The 17723-nt window shown below is 43.3% G+C and overlaps 1 protein-coding gene and 1 long non-coding RNA gene across 7 annotated transcripts in view; one reads left to right on the forward strand and one right to left on the reverse strand.

The window, feature by feature from the left end:
* The first annotated feature begins 352 nt into the window (after positions 1–352).
* LOC146432978 (uncharacterized) lies at positions 353–1598 on the forward strand. The gene is made up of 2 exons (XR_014853952.1): positions 353–575; positions 852–1598. It is a non-coding gene; the product is annotated as an uncharacterized LOC146432978 (long non-coding RNA).
* Positions 1599–4897: 3299 nt separating this feature from the next.
* The window catches only part of LOC146432979 (uncharacterized), a 35212-nt gene continuing 22386 nt past the window's right edge, over positions 4898–17723 (reverse strand). For 2 of the 6 annotated variants that reach the window (XM_085068806.1, XM_085068804.1), the window contains one exon: positions 13617–17369. In XM_085068806.1, coding sequence (XP_084924932.1) covers positions 17210–17369 — 160 coding nt within the window. In that variant the 3' untranslated portion in view covers positions 13617–17209. Of the gene's footprint in view, positions 5330–13616; positions 17370–17518; positions 17709–17723 lie in introns of those variants that run through there. The other 4 variants (XR_014853954.1, XR_014853953.1, XR_014853955.1 and 1 more) reach the window with 4 other exon arrangements.

The raw sequence follows: 17723 nt of genomic DNA on the forward strand, positions 1-17723 counted from the left end.
TGTATGTTCCACGTGCTATTCCGCTTAGCCGAGTCACACAAAAGCGAGGAAGATGCTCTAAGGGGTACTTGGGACGTACTGGTTGTGTAATCGTTCATTCTGAATGGGTCAGCAGCCCACAGTATTATGGCCTGTGAGCAGAGATGACAGCATGTAGGCAAAGGCCTCCCGTTCCCCCCTGAGCTGGGGGAGAATGGGTACAAACCTGCTTCCTGCAAGCGTATCCTCTTGGCCTGCTGCATGCTGAGGCTTAGACAGCTTGGAGTGCAGCTGCAGGCTTTGGCCTCTGTGCATACACACCTCTCCCAGAAGGTGAGATGACTTAATAACAACTTTTCGTGGATGTAATCAGCTGGCTGAAGGTCAGTGCAAAGTATGTGTCTTGAGGGAAACTTGTGGATGGAGTGAGATACGAATGTTTGGGTGAGGAAGAATGAGGAGTGTGTGATGACCATCCCTGGAATGGAATTGGAACTCTGCAGAGAATGGAGTGCATGCACTGCTAGGCAGCCTTTGCTGTATGCGAGTGTGAAGAAGCCCTGGAGATGGGAGCCATAAGAAAATATTCCAAAGCGGTGAGAATGATTAGAACGTGTTAGAATGGGTGGTTCCAGTGGGATGACATGTGGGTGGGGTCACGGATGGTGCACCTGTATGAGAAATGGTATAATACTGTGAAACTTTGATGTGCTGGTGTGGCTGAGCAGGCCTGAAGCCCTCCCCTGTGGTCAGGACTTAAGCACGCAGCTGGTGGGTAGGAGGCCAAGGAAGAGACGGCATCAGGCACTTGGACTTGCACACGTGCAGAGCTGTTCAGAAATGATTGACGTGTGTGTTGCGTTCTGTTCCAGATGGTGGTGTTTGGCTGCTGCTGGAGTTGCCGGTCCCTGCGAGGATATTGTGGTGATGTGGCATGCGTAGAGAAGAGAAAGATGGCATCTGTTCTGTTCCAAAAGATGTTGAAAACAAAATGACATGAAAGGCTACTGAAGGAAAATTGTTGTGACTGAGTGCTACTGTTGGAAAATGTATCAGGTTAAAAATGTTGTGTAACTGTAGTCAAACGTTTTGTTTAGGTTTCCCCTGGGAAAAGGTATTTTAGGTTTCTTGCAGGGCAATGTTGTGCCAGATGAGGTCTGGTGAAGTCAGCATACCAACAGATTGGGAGTGACCCCCAAAGATAAGCAGAAAGATAAGCACTATGAACAGAGCAACCAGCAGGAACTTGTGGTTCTCAACAAGACATGATGGATATCACAAGCAGCTAGGCCAGAGCACCTGCAGCAGAGCTGAAGACATCCTGTCCCAGAAAAAAGACTGATAAGAACAACTGAAGAATGTCATTAGCATCAGAGGCAAGGAGATTGGAGTCCAATGAGAGACTGAATATGGGGAGTTTGCTCAACTTTGGAGTGATGAACACTGAACCAATGCTTTCCTATGTACTTTTACTGTATGCAATATCTGAGAAATGGAGTAAAAGCTGTGTATCCTGGAATGATTGTCTCTGCACACCCGGGCTATGGGTGGATGAGATGATTGCTGTGGTACATCCTGACCACAAAATAAAGTAATGCCTTGAGTCTGTAACATGAAAATGTTGTTGGAGAGTTTTTCTATTTTTTTCTGCAGATTGGGTGACACTGGTAAACACATGGCAGTAGTGTAGAGGTGGAAAAAAAACCCCCAAGACCCCATCCTTGCAAAAGCACAGGATGGGGTAACACATGCAAACACAAGTGAATGAACCCATGAAACAAGTGAAAAAACCCCAGCAATACATAGTAGAAGCCCCTATGAAATGCTGTAGAAAGAGATGAGCAAAATGTACGTAGCTGTGAGAAACAGATGTGTGCTAGTGCTGCAGTATCCCCCAAAATGTGTTTTGTTTTTCAAGAATTGTAAATGGTGGAGTTTTCAAGAAATGGTAAAAAGACCCACTAAGATTTGAAAGAATGGTAATTTGTGCTAATACAGTTGAGAGAAAGCGTGTAAAAATCAGGCACTGAACCTTAGTAAAATTCTATAGCAAAAGAGCTCCAACAATTGTGAAAAAAGTGAAACGGTAAAAAAGCCTCCGCTCCAGTGTTGCCATAGCGACAGGCGGGCGGAGCCAGGCGTAGCTTTGGGCGGACTCAGGGGGCACCGAGGGGCGGGCTCTTGGGCGGGGTGCGGGGAGCACCAGGGTCGTGGCTGTGTTCCGAGCCCCGTGACGTCGACAGGCGGGGTGCAGAGACTACCAGAGGCGTCGCTTTGTCCCGGGCCGAGAGACGACAGGGGCGGGGCCAAGGGAGGGACGAGGGGCGGAACAGTAGGTGGAGTACAGTGACGGACGCAGAACCGAGGGCGGGGAGGTGGGCAGGGCTTTGGTGACGTCATTGTGCGGCGAAGAAGATATGACGTCAAAAAAAGCCTTTATAATGAAGGCGCTACTCTGGCTCGGTGGGTATTGCCATAAGCCGAATCTGTGCAGTTCAGGGGTTCGAGTCCCACCGCAGGCTACACTGTGCGCGTGCTAGGCACGTCACGGCCACGTAGTGCGGCAGCCCGCCGGGCCCGCCTACCCCCACTGGAACGTAACTAAGGCACGTAAGCCAGAAGGTGGGGCGACTGAGGCGGGGTCCCCGGCGAGAGGGGGCAGCCCGCGCGGGGGGGGGGTATGGCGGCGCCTGGAAGGCGCCTCCCGGGGTGGGTACCCCCCAGAGCCACCGCGCCGCGCGCCGAATATTGGGGGGGGGGGGGGCGGCACGTGGCAGGGGGCGACGCACCAACGTTGCCAAAAGCGCTTTTTTCCACCTACAAACATACAAAAAAAACCCCATCTCCTCAAAAACACACCACTTCTCTCCCTTCGAAAACACAACACACAACCAACACCAAATACCTCTCCTACTACAAACAACAAAATACACAACTAACAAACAACAACACACACCAAAAACATACAACAAACACAACAAACAACTAAATATACACACCTACACTCCAAAACATTCACACACACATTTCACAACACAACTAACAACAATGCCCAACACCACACTAACTAATGGCTCTCACATACAACAAACACCTCTACAAACTACACTCCTACAAACACAACACACCAAACATCCTCACAAACACAAACAAGTGACACTTCAAAGAACTACTACTCTCTTCTACACTTTACTCACCACACTTCCTCATTCCCACTACTACACAACAAACACCCTTCTGCTCACCACAAACACTTCAACACAACTTTACACATTTTAATACATACAACACCACCATCTTTTCCACCTACACATTAGACATAATACATAATACATTCATATCTAATACCTCATTGGACTTTGGATACAACACCTAATACATCTATTTCCTCCTTTTTTACATTCTCTCCTATAGATCATCCTTCCTTAGAAGCTAAGCTCCTTCATTGCTTCATTTCTATATACAAGACTTATGTTTGCACTTCCAAATCTATCTGCTTTGGCCTTGTACAGACAAGCTTATGCGGGGCACACATTACTCTTGCTCTCTCTGCCTCATCTGCATGCTGCCCCAACCAACATTTTACAATACCATTTGCCTTTCCTTCCCTACACTTTAGATCCATTTCACACCCTCCATTATTCAAATCATAACCCTTTTCTTACTGCCTACAAGATCACTGTCATCAATGAACAACACAAAACTTGCAAGGGCTCCCTGGCTCAACATTACTTTTTCCTCTTTTTCTATATTCCTCTTCCCATTTCACACAGGACCTTTTTCATGCATATTTAAACAACTGCAATTAGCACTGCTCCACAACAACTGGGGAAGTGCTACTACTCCCTCCAGCTCACCTTGTGAACAAAATCCAGACGCAAGATGCCGCTCTGTAGCTGTGGCAAACCTCCAGGTATTCATACAATTAATAAAATAAATAAATTAAATTCTATGCCTTCAAAAAATTAACCATGTCTGTAAAATCTAACAAAACACATTAATAAAACTCTCCTGATCAAGTAGGTATCCATTTCAATGCTCAACACACACACTTTCAACTTTTAAAAACTTCTGCCTTTGGATAATGGTGCTAACACTTCTTACACTACAAAAATTGAAAATTCTCACCTCAAATCTGGGTTCTGGGGGATCACAGCAAACTACACCTGGCCTGTCACCAGCCCACATCCTACCTAGGCCCGTATGGGATATAGGCTCACCTTGGGCTTACACACAGCTGCTCTGCCAAAAATTCCTCCTACACTCACAACACTACATGGCACATGTTCTTAAGGCACACCCTGAAAGGGGTAGCTTTCAAGGGCACTCTGGGATGCAGACGGCTGCATCACCCACTGCCCTTAATACCTCCCACTCATCCTTCCTCACAGCTAATGGGCCAAGGCCCCCAACCCTCTCCACAGCCCCCTACAGCCCTGTGGTGCCAAGTGCTGCCCTGGACAACACAACACCTGTCAGCTCTGGAGCCCAAATCCTGGTTTTGTAAGCCTGTGGTGGGACTCAGCAATAGGGACTGGGGGCTGCACCTCTCCTGGGGTGACCTTCGGCTCCACTAACCTTGTGTGCTAACAATTCACACGGTAGCCAGGACTCTGCCCGTGTCTCATGGGTTCCCCCCCATCCCGGTTAGGGCTCACCACTCCACACCCAACCTGTCCCAGACATGCTCTCACGCCCCCAGCAGCCCCACAGGAGGCGGTCCCCTGGGGCTCTGCACCCTGTACACATTTACCTATGTCTCTCTGACATCCCCTCTATGCCACCGACAGCAACCCCCCTTGGGACTGGGCTCTATCTCCCACACCCTTCTCCCTTCCGCTACTCCCCATGCCTCTCCCACAAATTTCTACTCATGCTTTCCAGTGCTCATCAAACACAGAAATAATTCACACATTCACACTTTTCATTAGGAGTTTATTTATTAAAGGAATCATGGGGAGTAATAAGCGAAAATAAATTGCATCAGTCTGCACTTACCACGCAGCTTTTCCTTGCCAAATAAGGTGACCCTCAACTCCCTCAGCAGGACTAAAAAATCCAGCTTTGCAGTTCAATAACAGCCACCTTAGACCCACTGGGCCCAAAAACATAAGAAATGGCACACTTCTTTTATAGAGCTCTGCAACGAGTCACATTGGATACTAGTTTGGGGACTGCCACAATGACAGTCATGCCATCCTGGGAAGCTCTGGCTCTGAAGAGCCTGCTTGCTGGCAGCTCCTGCAGCCAAAATTTATCCACCAGGTTGATGATTGGCATCTTCAGCCCCACCTTCATGCCACCCTAGGCAGCTGAACCGGGACACCCAGGACATCCCAGGCAGAGGTCCCTGCAGAACCATTAAAATGATTCACTGCTTTGCAAAGCAAAGCTCAAATGGCTACAAGGCATTTCTCAGGAAAACCCACCAAAAATACCAGAAATTTTAGTGCCCAAAAAACACTCTTTTTGGAATGCAGCCACAGCCCAGCTGATACCAAACGCTACACCTATCTGCATTTTTCAGGCTGTGGATAATGCCTTCAAAAAAAGGCTATGCCGTCACCACCCCGCACTGACAGTATCCTTGGGGCAACTCTTTGAGTTTTCATGTTCAATTGACAATAGGAAAATAAGACAGGTCTTTGGCATTTCTCTCAGCACTCTAGCATCTCACAATACCCTTCATGAAAAGAAGGTACTACCAAAAATGACAACATGATGGATGGCAACATCTATCTGGTCTCATCAAGCAACAGTGCCAAGATGCCAAAAGAAGCCCCATCAGGGAAAAAATGCAAGCACGGAGCACAGACCCCTGCTGCGGACACAGCCCAGAGCAATGCTGAGAAAGCATCAAGAAGGAACAAAATCCTATGACACAGAACACAATGGACACGGACAACATCACACAGACACGATGCACACGGACAAATCACATGGACACGGACGACATCACATGGACACGGACAACAGGACACAGGCACGGGCTGAAACGCCTCAACAAGATTCCTAGTGCAAGACTGCCCAGAGGCCGATGATGCTCAAGGAAAGAAGCCTCCACAGCAATAGCACAGGATAATAAAGGTAAATCCCGACAAAAAGTTACTTCTGAAGCTATTAAAAGGATGCTCAAGAACCTCAGCAGGCCTACAGATGGGGCCAATGAATGCCACGTGACCGTGCCAGGTTTCTTGTCACAGCTCCTTGATCACAGATGTTTGTACGATGCAAATAAAAATCTCAATTCTGTTTAAAAACAAGGATTTTGTTTATTTGTGAAGTAAAAAAGGTGCAGAGCCCCATCAGAGCCACTTTGGCAGCAGCTGGGAGGTCCTGGGCGTGACCTAGGAGATCCCAGAGTCCCCAAAGAACAAATGAATGCTTTTCAAGACAAAAGGAAAATCTTTTGACAACAAAAACGTCACACAGCGACATAGCCAGAAGGATTCCAAAGATAATTTCTCTTCATTAACACTGCTTTCTCCATCCATTCTTAAACATAGTCACACTCAAATCTTTCATCATTAAATTACATTAACAAGGATAGACTGACAGGCCAGCACTACAATAAAGTCAAACCAAACAGTCAAATTATCAATTTCTCAAAGAATACATTTCAATTCTTAAAAGGAGCAATGCCTGGGGAAGTTCTGGAGCAGTCAAATGTGCTGCTCAGATTTGATTCTCCTCCTTTGCCTCCACACACAGACAGAAATTACCCCTCTGTATAGGATACATTTTATACCATGTGTGTTAACGAAAGGGTGGCTTGAGAGCACTTTTTCCCTGAATTCTTATGGCTCTACAGGCAGCACAATTACTTATACAGGATGGCCTCTTCACCAAAAGGAAAAAGATTCAGTCCTCAGTAAAAGTACAATTTTAAGAGCGACTAATGTCTGCTCATGGCACTTTTCAGACCCATACCTTGGCTGAGAATATGAACACTTAGGAAAATCTAAGAAGAATTTTCAGATTTTAAAAATTAATTTAGAGACCTACAAGAGGCATACTTGTTTCTTGTTATTTCAGACATTAGCGTAAGAAGGGTAATGTTATCTAAATAGGGAGGCTTTTTAGCACCGTATCAAAGGCGAGTGCAACGTAAGATGTATGCTGCATATACACCCACCGAGAATTGTTTCCGCTAATTCCGTTCCTTTATTGGAAAGTGAACAGAGGAGTATGTCTGCTAAGGGAAGATAGAACAGAAAAAAAATCTAATGGAAGCAAAGTGGGATATAAAGTATCATGCAGCATTAGTAGCTGTATGCCACTCCAAGTGAAACTGCTGACTGTAACTCACTCTTACAAATCACAGTCTGCTGGGTCCCTAGCAAGGTCTTGCTGTAAAAAGGCTTGGCTAATGCCCTTCTTATTTTCCACAAATCTTTCAGGGCAATGGTTTCAAGAAATACCGACAAATATCCACACTTAAGAAAGCACTCCAACATGTCTTCAGACTTCTCTCCCATATAATTCTTTAGCTTCCTTATTCTCTTACTCTCAGCACTGAAGCCTTTTAAAAATTCATCTCACTTAGTGTCCCAGGCAAAGTCACTGATTTTCTCTTGCCTCTTCACTACATCCTTGAAATTTCCTTGCCAAGAACCCAGAAGAAACATTCTTTTTATTTTTACAGATTTCTTTCACTTCCAATTATTACAACTCCTTACAGCTAACATTCTTTTCAGCCTTTCATGTCTTTACATTCCACTTATTCTCATTTATGCTACAACCTTTCATCTTCTCTCAAGCTTTCCTTTCCAATCCTTTCCTTTCCAGCTTTTCCTGCATTATCCTCACTATGTACATGCACGGAGATCGATTTTTACTCCACTTCGAGCTCATTCAGCTGAGCTCCATCACTATTGGGTCTGGCTACCCTCTTCCATTCCATAATAAAAGAAGTCAGGGAGCTAGGTCACAGCCTACAGCAACTATTATCTGCTGCATTTCTTCTGTCTTTTCTGAACGGGAACACTGAGAAATCTAAATAGACGGTTTCACCTGGTACTGTAAGGGCAAAAGGCAGAGTGAGGTTTATGTGTCTCTGTAATTAGAACTGGGGCCACCTTTAAACCGATAATAAAAATGTTCCTGTTGCAATGCCCTGACATCCTCTGTCACTCAAAGATCGCAACACAGCAATATAAGACATGCTGAGAGGGCTCAAAATAAGGAAGCACTTCTGGTTTGAAAATATAAAGGACACGTTCATCACTAAGTGTTTCTCACTGAATGTATCCTTGCCCAGACCCCATTGCATGAACAGCATTTTCAAAGAACTGCAAGTCCTGCTGTGGAGTTCCAACAGCAAGTTGAGAAAAGCAGATAGAAAAAAACAACACTGGAAATGTCCATGCCTTATGCCCATTTTACCGGTTTGATCCGATACAAAAGGTCTGGCAACAAATAAGGGCTGGGAACAACCTCAGCGGGTTGCATGAAACACACGTGATCACGCATGTTTACTTGTCCAGATTTATTCATCACGTACATGAGAACTGAAGTAGGGGCACCTAGTTGCTGCCAGGACCTGGTAACAAATGATCTGTGCAAATACTGAGAGCCTGCCTGGTCAAATGGGATAAAGGTTTCTTGTTCTACAGGAGGTTAACTCCTGTAAATGGTGTGACTGAGTAAACAGTACTTAGCTTTAGAAAACCTGGGATGGTCAATAACGCTGTCACTGCAAAGGAGAGAAACAAAGCTGCAGAAGTCACACTAATTACTCCCGTTATATCCCGGTACGTTTCAGAAAACTGCATGATAGAAGGCAACAAATACAAGTTCTTGTCCCACTAAGCTCACCGGCATACAGCCAAAGGTGTAAATATCAATGAATATGCACAATGAGACATGAAAGGAGTGAGAAATGCACTTACACAAGAAAATGATACCAAGATCTGTCAGAAAAGCTACATGGCCCTGGAAATGTTTTTGCCTTCAAAATATGCAGAGTAAGACATACCTATATTAGGAGTTAAGAAGACTAGCATTTCTGGACTGCTTCCTCATATGGTAAGGAATTGTAAGGCTTCCAAGACAAATGTAAAATGTAACAGTTCTGAAATCAGTTAAACTCATGTCATTGCTGTTTCCATTACGTTGCATCCAGTATGCATTCAAGTTTTTCATTTATGTCCTCATCCCTCAACAATGAATCATTACACTTGCAGATAATTGTGGAACAGCTTGAGTGGAAAGGATCTGAAAGATCACCTAGTTCCAACCCTTGCCTCACTTCCACCTTGGGCACGGATGTCAATCACTAGATAAGATTGCTTAGGGCCCCATCCAACCTGGCCTTGAACACTTCCAGGGATGAGGCAAAAGGTATTATTCTGCATCAAACTAGCAGCTGTAAAAAAAATGGGGGAAGATTTTTAAAACATTCACAGCTTGGATCACAACACAGGTCTTCATCAGGTCCAAAAATTATGTGGCAAACCTAAATAAAATTGGCCAAGGTACATACAACTAAAAGGCAATTTCTCAGGGTTTACTTAGGTATGTATCGGCTAGATCATCTCCGAAATAAAAGATAGCTGACAGCTTTGAAGTAAAAGAAAAGTTAGTAAGGGGATGACACTGGAGACAGAGCTACAAAAGAGAAACAGGTAGTTTGCCTCATTAACAAAGAAGTTAAGGAGGAGGTTTATTGTGATATGCCATTTAAAAAAGAAAAAAAAAGTAGTAAGGCTACTACTGAGTACATAGTTTTATTTCAGACTAAAGAAGGCCCCATGCGTCCAAAGCTTGCCTACTTCCTTCTACAAATCAGATAATCTAGTAAAAGACCCACAATTTCTGTTACTTATGTCCTGCTGTATTCTCCATAGTCATCTTTCAATGTCACAGACATACTATTGAAGTAAGAGGAATTCCACGGCTCGCTCCCCCATTTCCTGAAACCGGGCCTAAACCTCTCTTTATACCAGCCAGGATTAGCTGCAAAGATACACTTGGACACGGATCTTTGAAGGATGTGATGAGCAGTTACGAGACAAGAATTATACAGATTTCCCTATCAGAGTTGTTTAATATAAGCAGCTCATAAAAACCTAGATTAAAAATTGGAAGAACCATACTGAAACATATAGCTTCTGGTCCTGTCCATCTTCATTTATCATCTTCATAGTTTAACGACCACATTCACCAGCAGCGTGACTCTGCGGCACAGAAGACCACTATTACTGATTATCTGACATCTCCCAATTCTTTTACCTATCGCAGATGTCCCAAATTGCTACTCGTGCTGCCGCCGCCTCATTTCCTGCTCTTTTGCTCTTCTTTCGCTTCTCATCTGGACCAGTGCATAGCTTTGATCTGTCTTAACTCTCCAAGTGCAGTTAAGAAGCAATACAAAACTGAGCGGAAAAACAATGTACAAATAGTAAATATTAGGATACTGCAGTGCTTTTCCATTTCTTTCTACTACTTCGGAAGAAAACTCTGTAATCTGTAATACAAGTAATCACAAAAGGGCGTCAGTAAAGATGTCCATATAATATTTCAAGACTAATGGTGGCTCTACATATACCTAAAATGCTAGCAAGAAGAAACACATTTATTTCAGTTAAACTATAGACATTAAATGTGCCAGGGATGAATCAGATAATGGAAGAAAAACATTTTCTACTATGCTATTTGTAATTGTTAACGGGTACATAAAGAGAGGTCTACTCTTAGTTGTACCTTTTCCTAAATGAAACACATTTCCTCAACATATATCAACATAAATGACTCTGTGCTTTATCCAAATGGGCTTCTTGAACAGAACCTTTATTGATGTTAAGTGCTTAATAACCGCAAGCTAAACTCAATGGTCTCTCAGCTGGACCATTATACCCATTAAACCTTTAAAGAAAACCATATTCAAATTACATACGAGGTTGGATGTTTCTTGTGTTTTTTGGCTGTTTGGTTTTTGGCTTTTTTTAACAAGATTTGTGCCACAAATAATTCTGTATTATGGCTTTTTTAAAAAAGCTGAAAGTATATACATTTAAATGAAAAATACCAGCTGGGAATTTCTACCTACAAATTTTTTATTTCTTTTATATTACAGAATACAGGAATCAAATCCAGAAACTTCTGAGCAGTGACCCCTATGGGATCTGAAATATTCAGAACATCCCTTGACAATGGTTGTTGCAAGAATATGTAGGATCCCTTAAATAACAAAAAAAAAAAAGCCTTAAACTTTCCCTGAAACACTAAAAATTTCACTTGAAGCAGGGCTTTTCCAGAAGATATGGGGAACACAGAACGAGAAAGCTCTGTAGCCTAGATTTGGTGCTGATAAAAATGTTAAAGTTAACCAGCGATGTTCACTTCATACCTATGATGATGTAGTCAGAAGCACTGCAGGGCTTATAAATAACCTAAATAATCGTGGAAAATAGAAATTCAGGCACAAAAATAATACTGAAAACCTCTAAGGCTCGAAATGCACTCAAATCCACATGCTTCGTATATTAAGCGTGAGCCACGAGAGCTGTATCAGTGTAAACTGCTATTACAAACTGAATTTCATGAGCAATACGCCGCATCAAAATATAACCGGTCACTAGCAAAAGTATCAGTATAGAGCGAACAGAGCTTGGGCCTTCTTACTATGTCAGTTGTACATTTTAAAAGAACCAACCAAGTGCCCTCCCATCCCCAATTAGTACTAGCTATAATTAAATTGATCTTCCTATGAGCAACTAACGTACAGAATGCAGGGCATGGCTGGGTTGCCCAGCCCCGTGAACAGAACTGCTGCATCTGCATTGTGAACGATCTGGAAGCTGTGGGGAAACATTGATGAAATAATGATAAAAGACAATGAAAAAATAACCAGACTGTACAGTGAGAAAAGCATGAGTAGTTTCATTTGCACAGGATTAATAATGCTATGGTCTGTATCAATTACGTAGATGGAAAACCTTCATTGAACCACGCCTGATGTGCATGGACCAATTAATAAGAGAAGGCATTGTCAAACTACTTCTGTTTAGCTTCCTAACGTAGTCCCAAAATATTTTTAAGAAACCCACTTCATACAGCACAGACTGCAAGGCAGCTATATTTGACAGCTACTGTGACTATGACAGAGTGTAACATTAAGGATTAACCTTTTAACATGTGGACATTTTCTTGGAATGATACACCTGAGACAGCAAAACGTACCCAGCACAGCCAACAGTGTTGTGCACTGTAAATTTGACAGAGGAAGAAGTTGTTTTCTGCAGACTTTCAACAGAAAAGCAATTCTTTATCTCTTAAGTGGAATTTACGGCACTACAGCATGCAATCAGTGCGATTGAGGCGCTCGTAAGACTGACTCAGCACTCCTTTAACTGTTCACCAGATACATTTCTTTATGCCCAGCCTAAGTATTTCTTAGTACTGTGACAAGACCTCTGTCTTTCAGCACTTACGACATCACATTTAGCACAGAGATGGGGTTTCACGCCTACAGACCATTTCGTGCCGTGATGGTTTGGACAAGGACTTCTGATTGTTGTATTATAACCTAGACTAATGGCCTTTTTCTAATGCAAAACTGTACATCCAAAGACAAAACTACACCTGAAGATGATCTTACTAATTAGCCATTGAGCACACTGGGAAACTTGGGCTGAGAACACAGGAACGTGTACCTCTAGGTTCACATCATTCAGCTCTGATGTCAGCGAGGTCAAGTGTGGAAGTCGTTACACCACAGATCTATACTGCTGATGTTCTGTGGAGTCCTGAGGAAATAGTGTAAGACAGACCAGTGCTGCCCAAACTCATGGGGCCATGCTGAAACAATTTATTTGAGGTCGATTAAAATGACCTCCCAAGCAAAATTGCTGTTGCTTTATGCTAGCAGAAACTGCAAATTATCTTCCCATTTAATAAAAATGAGCCCTATAATCACGTCAGTAAAAAATTATGTGGTAATGCCTAAATGCTCAGAGATAGGGAATTAATGCTGATATAGATTTTTGACAACTTTTGACAACTATAATTGATGAGCATTATTGTTAGTGCATCATCTCTATAGTAATACTCTAGTCCTACACAAAGACCCTGGCTTTGTGTAGTTCAAAAAGAAAGAGGCTGAGAGGCAACCTCCTTGCTCCCTGCAGGTTCCTGAGGAGGGGGTGTGGTGGAGAAAGTGCTGAGCTCTTCTACCTGGGATGCAGGGACAGAATGCGTGGGAATGGCTCAAGGCTGTTCCAGGGCAGATTCAGACTAGCCATTATTAGGAAGAATTTCTTTACTGAGACGGTGGTGAAATACTGGAACCAGCACCCTAAAGGACGGTTGATGCCCCAGGTATATCAGTGTTTGGATTGTGCCCTTTTAATAATATGCTTTAACAGTGGTTCAGCCCTGAAATGATCAGGCAATTGAACTAGATTATTGTTGATCCTTTCCACACCAAGTATTCTATTATATTCTACTCTATTCTAATCCATTCCATTCCATTCCATTCCGTACCATATGCTATTATAATTCTTTACCCCTTTAGGAAAGGGGTTGAAGCAGCTCAACTTGGTGATACTAAGGTTCTTCAAAAGGGAGTAACTGTATTCACAAAATATTAATCATAAATGTCATTCCCAGTACATCACCCTAAATTTTTTTTTAAAATTTATTTTCACATACAACTACCGTTAATTACATGGCTTAGAACGGAGGAAGTACTACCTCGAAATTCAACAAAAAACTAGCATCTCCAGGAATTTTACCATCAGCTATTTTTTTAAGTATTAAGAGTTTCAGCACTTCCCGTAGTAAGGGAGAACATGCATGTTCAGATGAGATACCAACACTAGAATTTTTCTATTTTGAGAGAGTTTAAAACTCTGGTCTGTGGAGGTAAGAAATGATAAGGTTTATTGTTACCTATTGAGGGAGCAACGGCTAGAATTTGGATACGTGACTGGGACTCCCCTGTACAAATACAGAGCAAGAGAGTGATTTACTGTTTTTAGACCAGTGGTAAAGAGAGGGGAAAAAAAGAGAAACACATAGCTGTCCTGCCCACTCTTATTGCCGTGGCAAATGAGGAGTGGAACTGGTGACAAACCCCTGCTTTCTGCTCCCAGCCACATGTCCTAATCAGTAGGTCTTTTGGCCTCCCATCCCAAAAGAAAGCTGGAAAAAGGGGAGCAGTCAAATATGAAGCAGAGGGCAAGTTAGGAGAAAAACACATATACGTGTGCCTTGTTTAGCCTATTTGCCAAAGGAAAGGAGGCTTATAAATCAGTTGTACGCGGTTCTTTGTTCTTCAGTAACATTTAAACCTTTCCATTAAGTCTGAGAAAGCGCCAAGAGGTCTCAGCATTACAATTTTTTAAAAGCCTTGTAAAGACTGTTGAAAGAGGTAACTATTTCTCCAGTAAGAAATAAAGGTTCACCATAAATTTCCTTAATAGATGACAAGTTAATAATGCAACTGAAACAACAGCTTCTATTGTAGCTGGCTTGCATTGCAGATCACTGAGAATCAACCCAAAAGACAATACAAAAGCAACTGAGACCTACACATTTCACTGTTTACAGGAATGTTTATTTCATCATGCTAGCTAGAAGAAATTATAAGAATTCCTCAATCCACTCAGCTTGTGGCTCCACTCACTGCAATGCATTAAGTGAAATGAACCAAGCAAATTACAGAGCCTAGCTTCTTAGAAGGCCATCACATTTGTGTAGCAGGTGGATTTTTTATTTTTTTTTAAGAAAACAAGGCCGGAACTGTAACTGGCTCTGGGATGGGCAAAGAGAATATCCGTTAGGAAAGGAGAATGTGAAAAGCTGAAAGAAATTGGAGTGACAACATACTATTTTGATTATTTAGATAGAAACACAAAAATCTTTTCAGCCCTGTTGGAGTAAGTTACATTACATTGAAATCCTAGCACTGGGAAAAATTCAGCCCAAATTTTTCAATTCCATGTGCTCAATAATTGTTTAGTCTAGCTTCACAGTAATGTCAGGGTGAGAAGGGCTTCAAAAAGAGGACGGGATGACTCAGAACAGTTTTTGACATCAGGGAGGTTTGTGACAACTTCAGGGAAAGACAGAAATGGCTGAACAAAAATGAAATCAAATCTCTCTCAACACAGTCTTGAACTGAGCTACATTCTTTCCATCTATCTAGCTATGCACTTCACACCATTGAGGTGTCTGTCCTAACCTGACAGATTACCATTTCAGTGTTGTAAAAACTGAATTCCAGTACTTTAAGCTTGGATTGGCTACATGGAATCAGCTCTCCTGGGTTGCTTTTTTAATGTTTTGTTCTGAAATGTTCTCCACAATGCTTTATTAATTTCATGGCCGGTCAGGATCATTGTGCACATTTGCAAAATTATTAATTAAGTGTAAATGGCTAATCAAGTACCGTAGAAGACTACACTAAACACAGTCCTGTTACAAGGATAGCAGTTTCTTTTACCGCTGTGTAAACCCTAACTATATTTCAAAGGTACTCCTTGGTACTTGGTGTTTTCAAATGCCTTTTTAATTACAGTATAGACAGGTTCCTGTTAAAATAACATTATAACTCATTAAAAATAGGAAGTTCTCTAATGTACAAGGGTAATTTGACTTCTGCGACATGCATGGTGATGGAATTTTTTAATTGCATGGTGACCAGCTCATTTTCCATAGCAGTTGCACCTTGTTCAGTATGCAGGTTTCACCGCAGGAGCTGCTATGCAGCATTTTGTCCACACTTTCTGAATGCTGTCTCCTTATCTAGCAAAATCTATTCCTTCTCCCTCCTCGCTAGGTTCTTATCCAGTCTTTCTGTGCACTGACAACTGTTTCGCTGGCTAGTTACCATCCTCATATCTTACTTATCTTTTACCTAGTCTTGAATTTATTCCTTCCCGTCAGAACTGAGGCCTAGCTGGTGTTTCTGCTCAGCCTATCCTACGCTTAGATGCTTACCCATCCTAGCCCTCATCTCGCGAGAGCTTGTCCTGAGCACTCTTTTTCTGGCGGCTTTTTTCCTTCTATCCTCATGTCACGTGATCCTTTCTTCCATCTGTACTGGTAGTCAGTGGGATAACTGTTTATCTCTCAGGTTCTTCCTGTGACTTTCACCTTCGGATTATGGAAAAAGAAGTGTAAACAGCCAATACAAAGGCACAGATGCACATGCAATCGAGTCACACAAGCGAACCATAGAATTGACAGTCTGTTCAACCACGAACATCACAAAAATCTCAAACGTGCATGCGCAAACAGGTGTTTACATAGGGGCAGGAGCAGCACTTCTCTGGCACACTTTCAAGCTAAATACTGGCAATCCCAGGTTTTTGTTCTAATTGTTTAATGTGGAAACCAGAAGGAATTACGCTCTTTTGCTCCACTCTAACATAACACAAAGGAACCAAGGGAGCGGGGGAGGGCAGTCACCAACAGTGGCTATTCTATTGTTTTCTCTCAAAACTTGGCAAAGCAACTAGCTAGACACAGCTGAAATGTGCTGGCTAAAAATTTCTCAAAACTTTCATCTGTGACAGAGAGAAACCATGCCTAATAGCATCACAGAGAAAGTTTGTCAAAGCCACGGATCTCTGAAAAAGGGTCGCATACAAAACAACATTCGTAATCCCCACACAGGTACAACGTTACCGGCACCGCCTACAATTCTGATTCATACATTTTTAAGCATGCGATGCATGAATTCTAAATTAATGGCATTCTCTAAAAGCGTATTTTGTTTTGGGCTTATTATTTTGTGGTTGGTCAAGGAGCACTCCCTTGATTTTGGTATTTTTACAAGTAAGTAACTTGATTTCAAAACAGGTCTGGAAAAATGGTCTCAGCTCAAACCTGATTTTGCATACTGGGAAAATTTCAACTGTTCTTTGGTCATCAGTTTGCACTTGAGACTTTGTTTATTTCTTAAATACTTTCATGGCTCCTTTGCCATTTCAAGTTAAAAAGGAATCCCCTTCCTAACAGACTTCCCTGTGTTTACTGTGGTCACAAAGCAGTTATAGGTTATTGTCTCGACGACAGTAACGGATTGCAGAAAAGGATCTGAGCATCCTAGGAGACATGAAACTGACTATGAGCCAACAATGTGCCCTTGCTGAGAAGCTGAATGGTATGCTGGGCTCCACGAGGCAAAGTCCAGCCGGCAGGTCGAGCAAGGGGATCCCTGCCCTCTGCTCAGCACTGCTGAGGTCACACACCTGTAGGGCTGTGCTGAGTTCTGGGCTCCTCAGTATGGAAGAAAGACATGAACATCCTGGAGAGAAGGCAACAAAGGGCCACAAGGATGACGGACAAGAAAGCGTCTCTCCCACGAGGAAAGGCGAGAGAGCTGGGATCGTTCAACCTGGAAGAGGCAGCTCGGGGATCTCATCCACCTGTACAAACACCTGCAGGGAGAGTGCAAAGCAAGACGGAGTCAGGCTCTTCCCAGTGGTTTTACTTCTTCTTCCCGCAGGGCTTAGCGGCCACAGGAGCAACGCCTTCCTCTACCACCGCCGTTCCCACCCTGAGCCACGGCACCCTGACACTGTCCTACCATCTACTCGCGCAATGGAGTATTTTCAAGTACCATCAAGCTCCGCTTTACCCGAGAGGCACCGGGGTGGGCGGAGGGGCCGGGGGATGAGGCCTCTCGGAGCGAGCGCGATGCCGACCCCGGCCGGAGGAAAGGGGGGTGACGTGCCGCTGCCGCAGGAGGCCATGGCGGAGGCCCCGCCCGCGGCGCCGCGGGGATTCCTCGG

Source organism: Lichenostomus cassidix, chromosome 9 (genome assembly GCF_008360975.1).
Source record: "Lichenostomus cassidix isolate B80296 chromosome 9, HeHo_3.0, whole genome shotgun sequence".
Lineage (NCBI taxonomy): Eukaryota > Metazoa > Chordata > Aves > Passeriformes > Meliphagidae > Lichenostomus > Lichenostomus cassidix.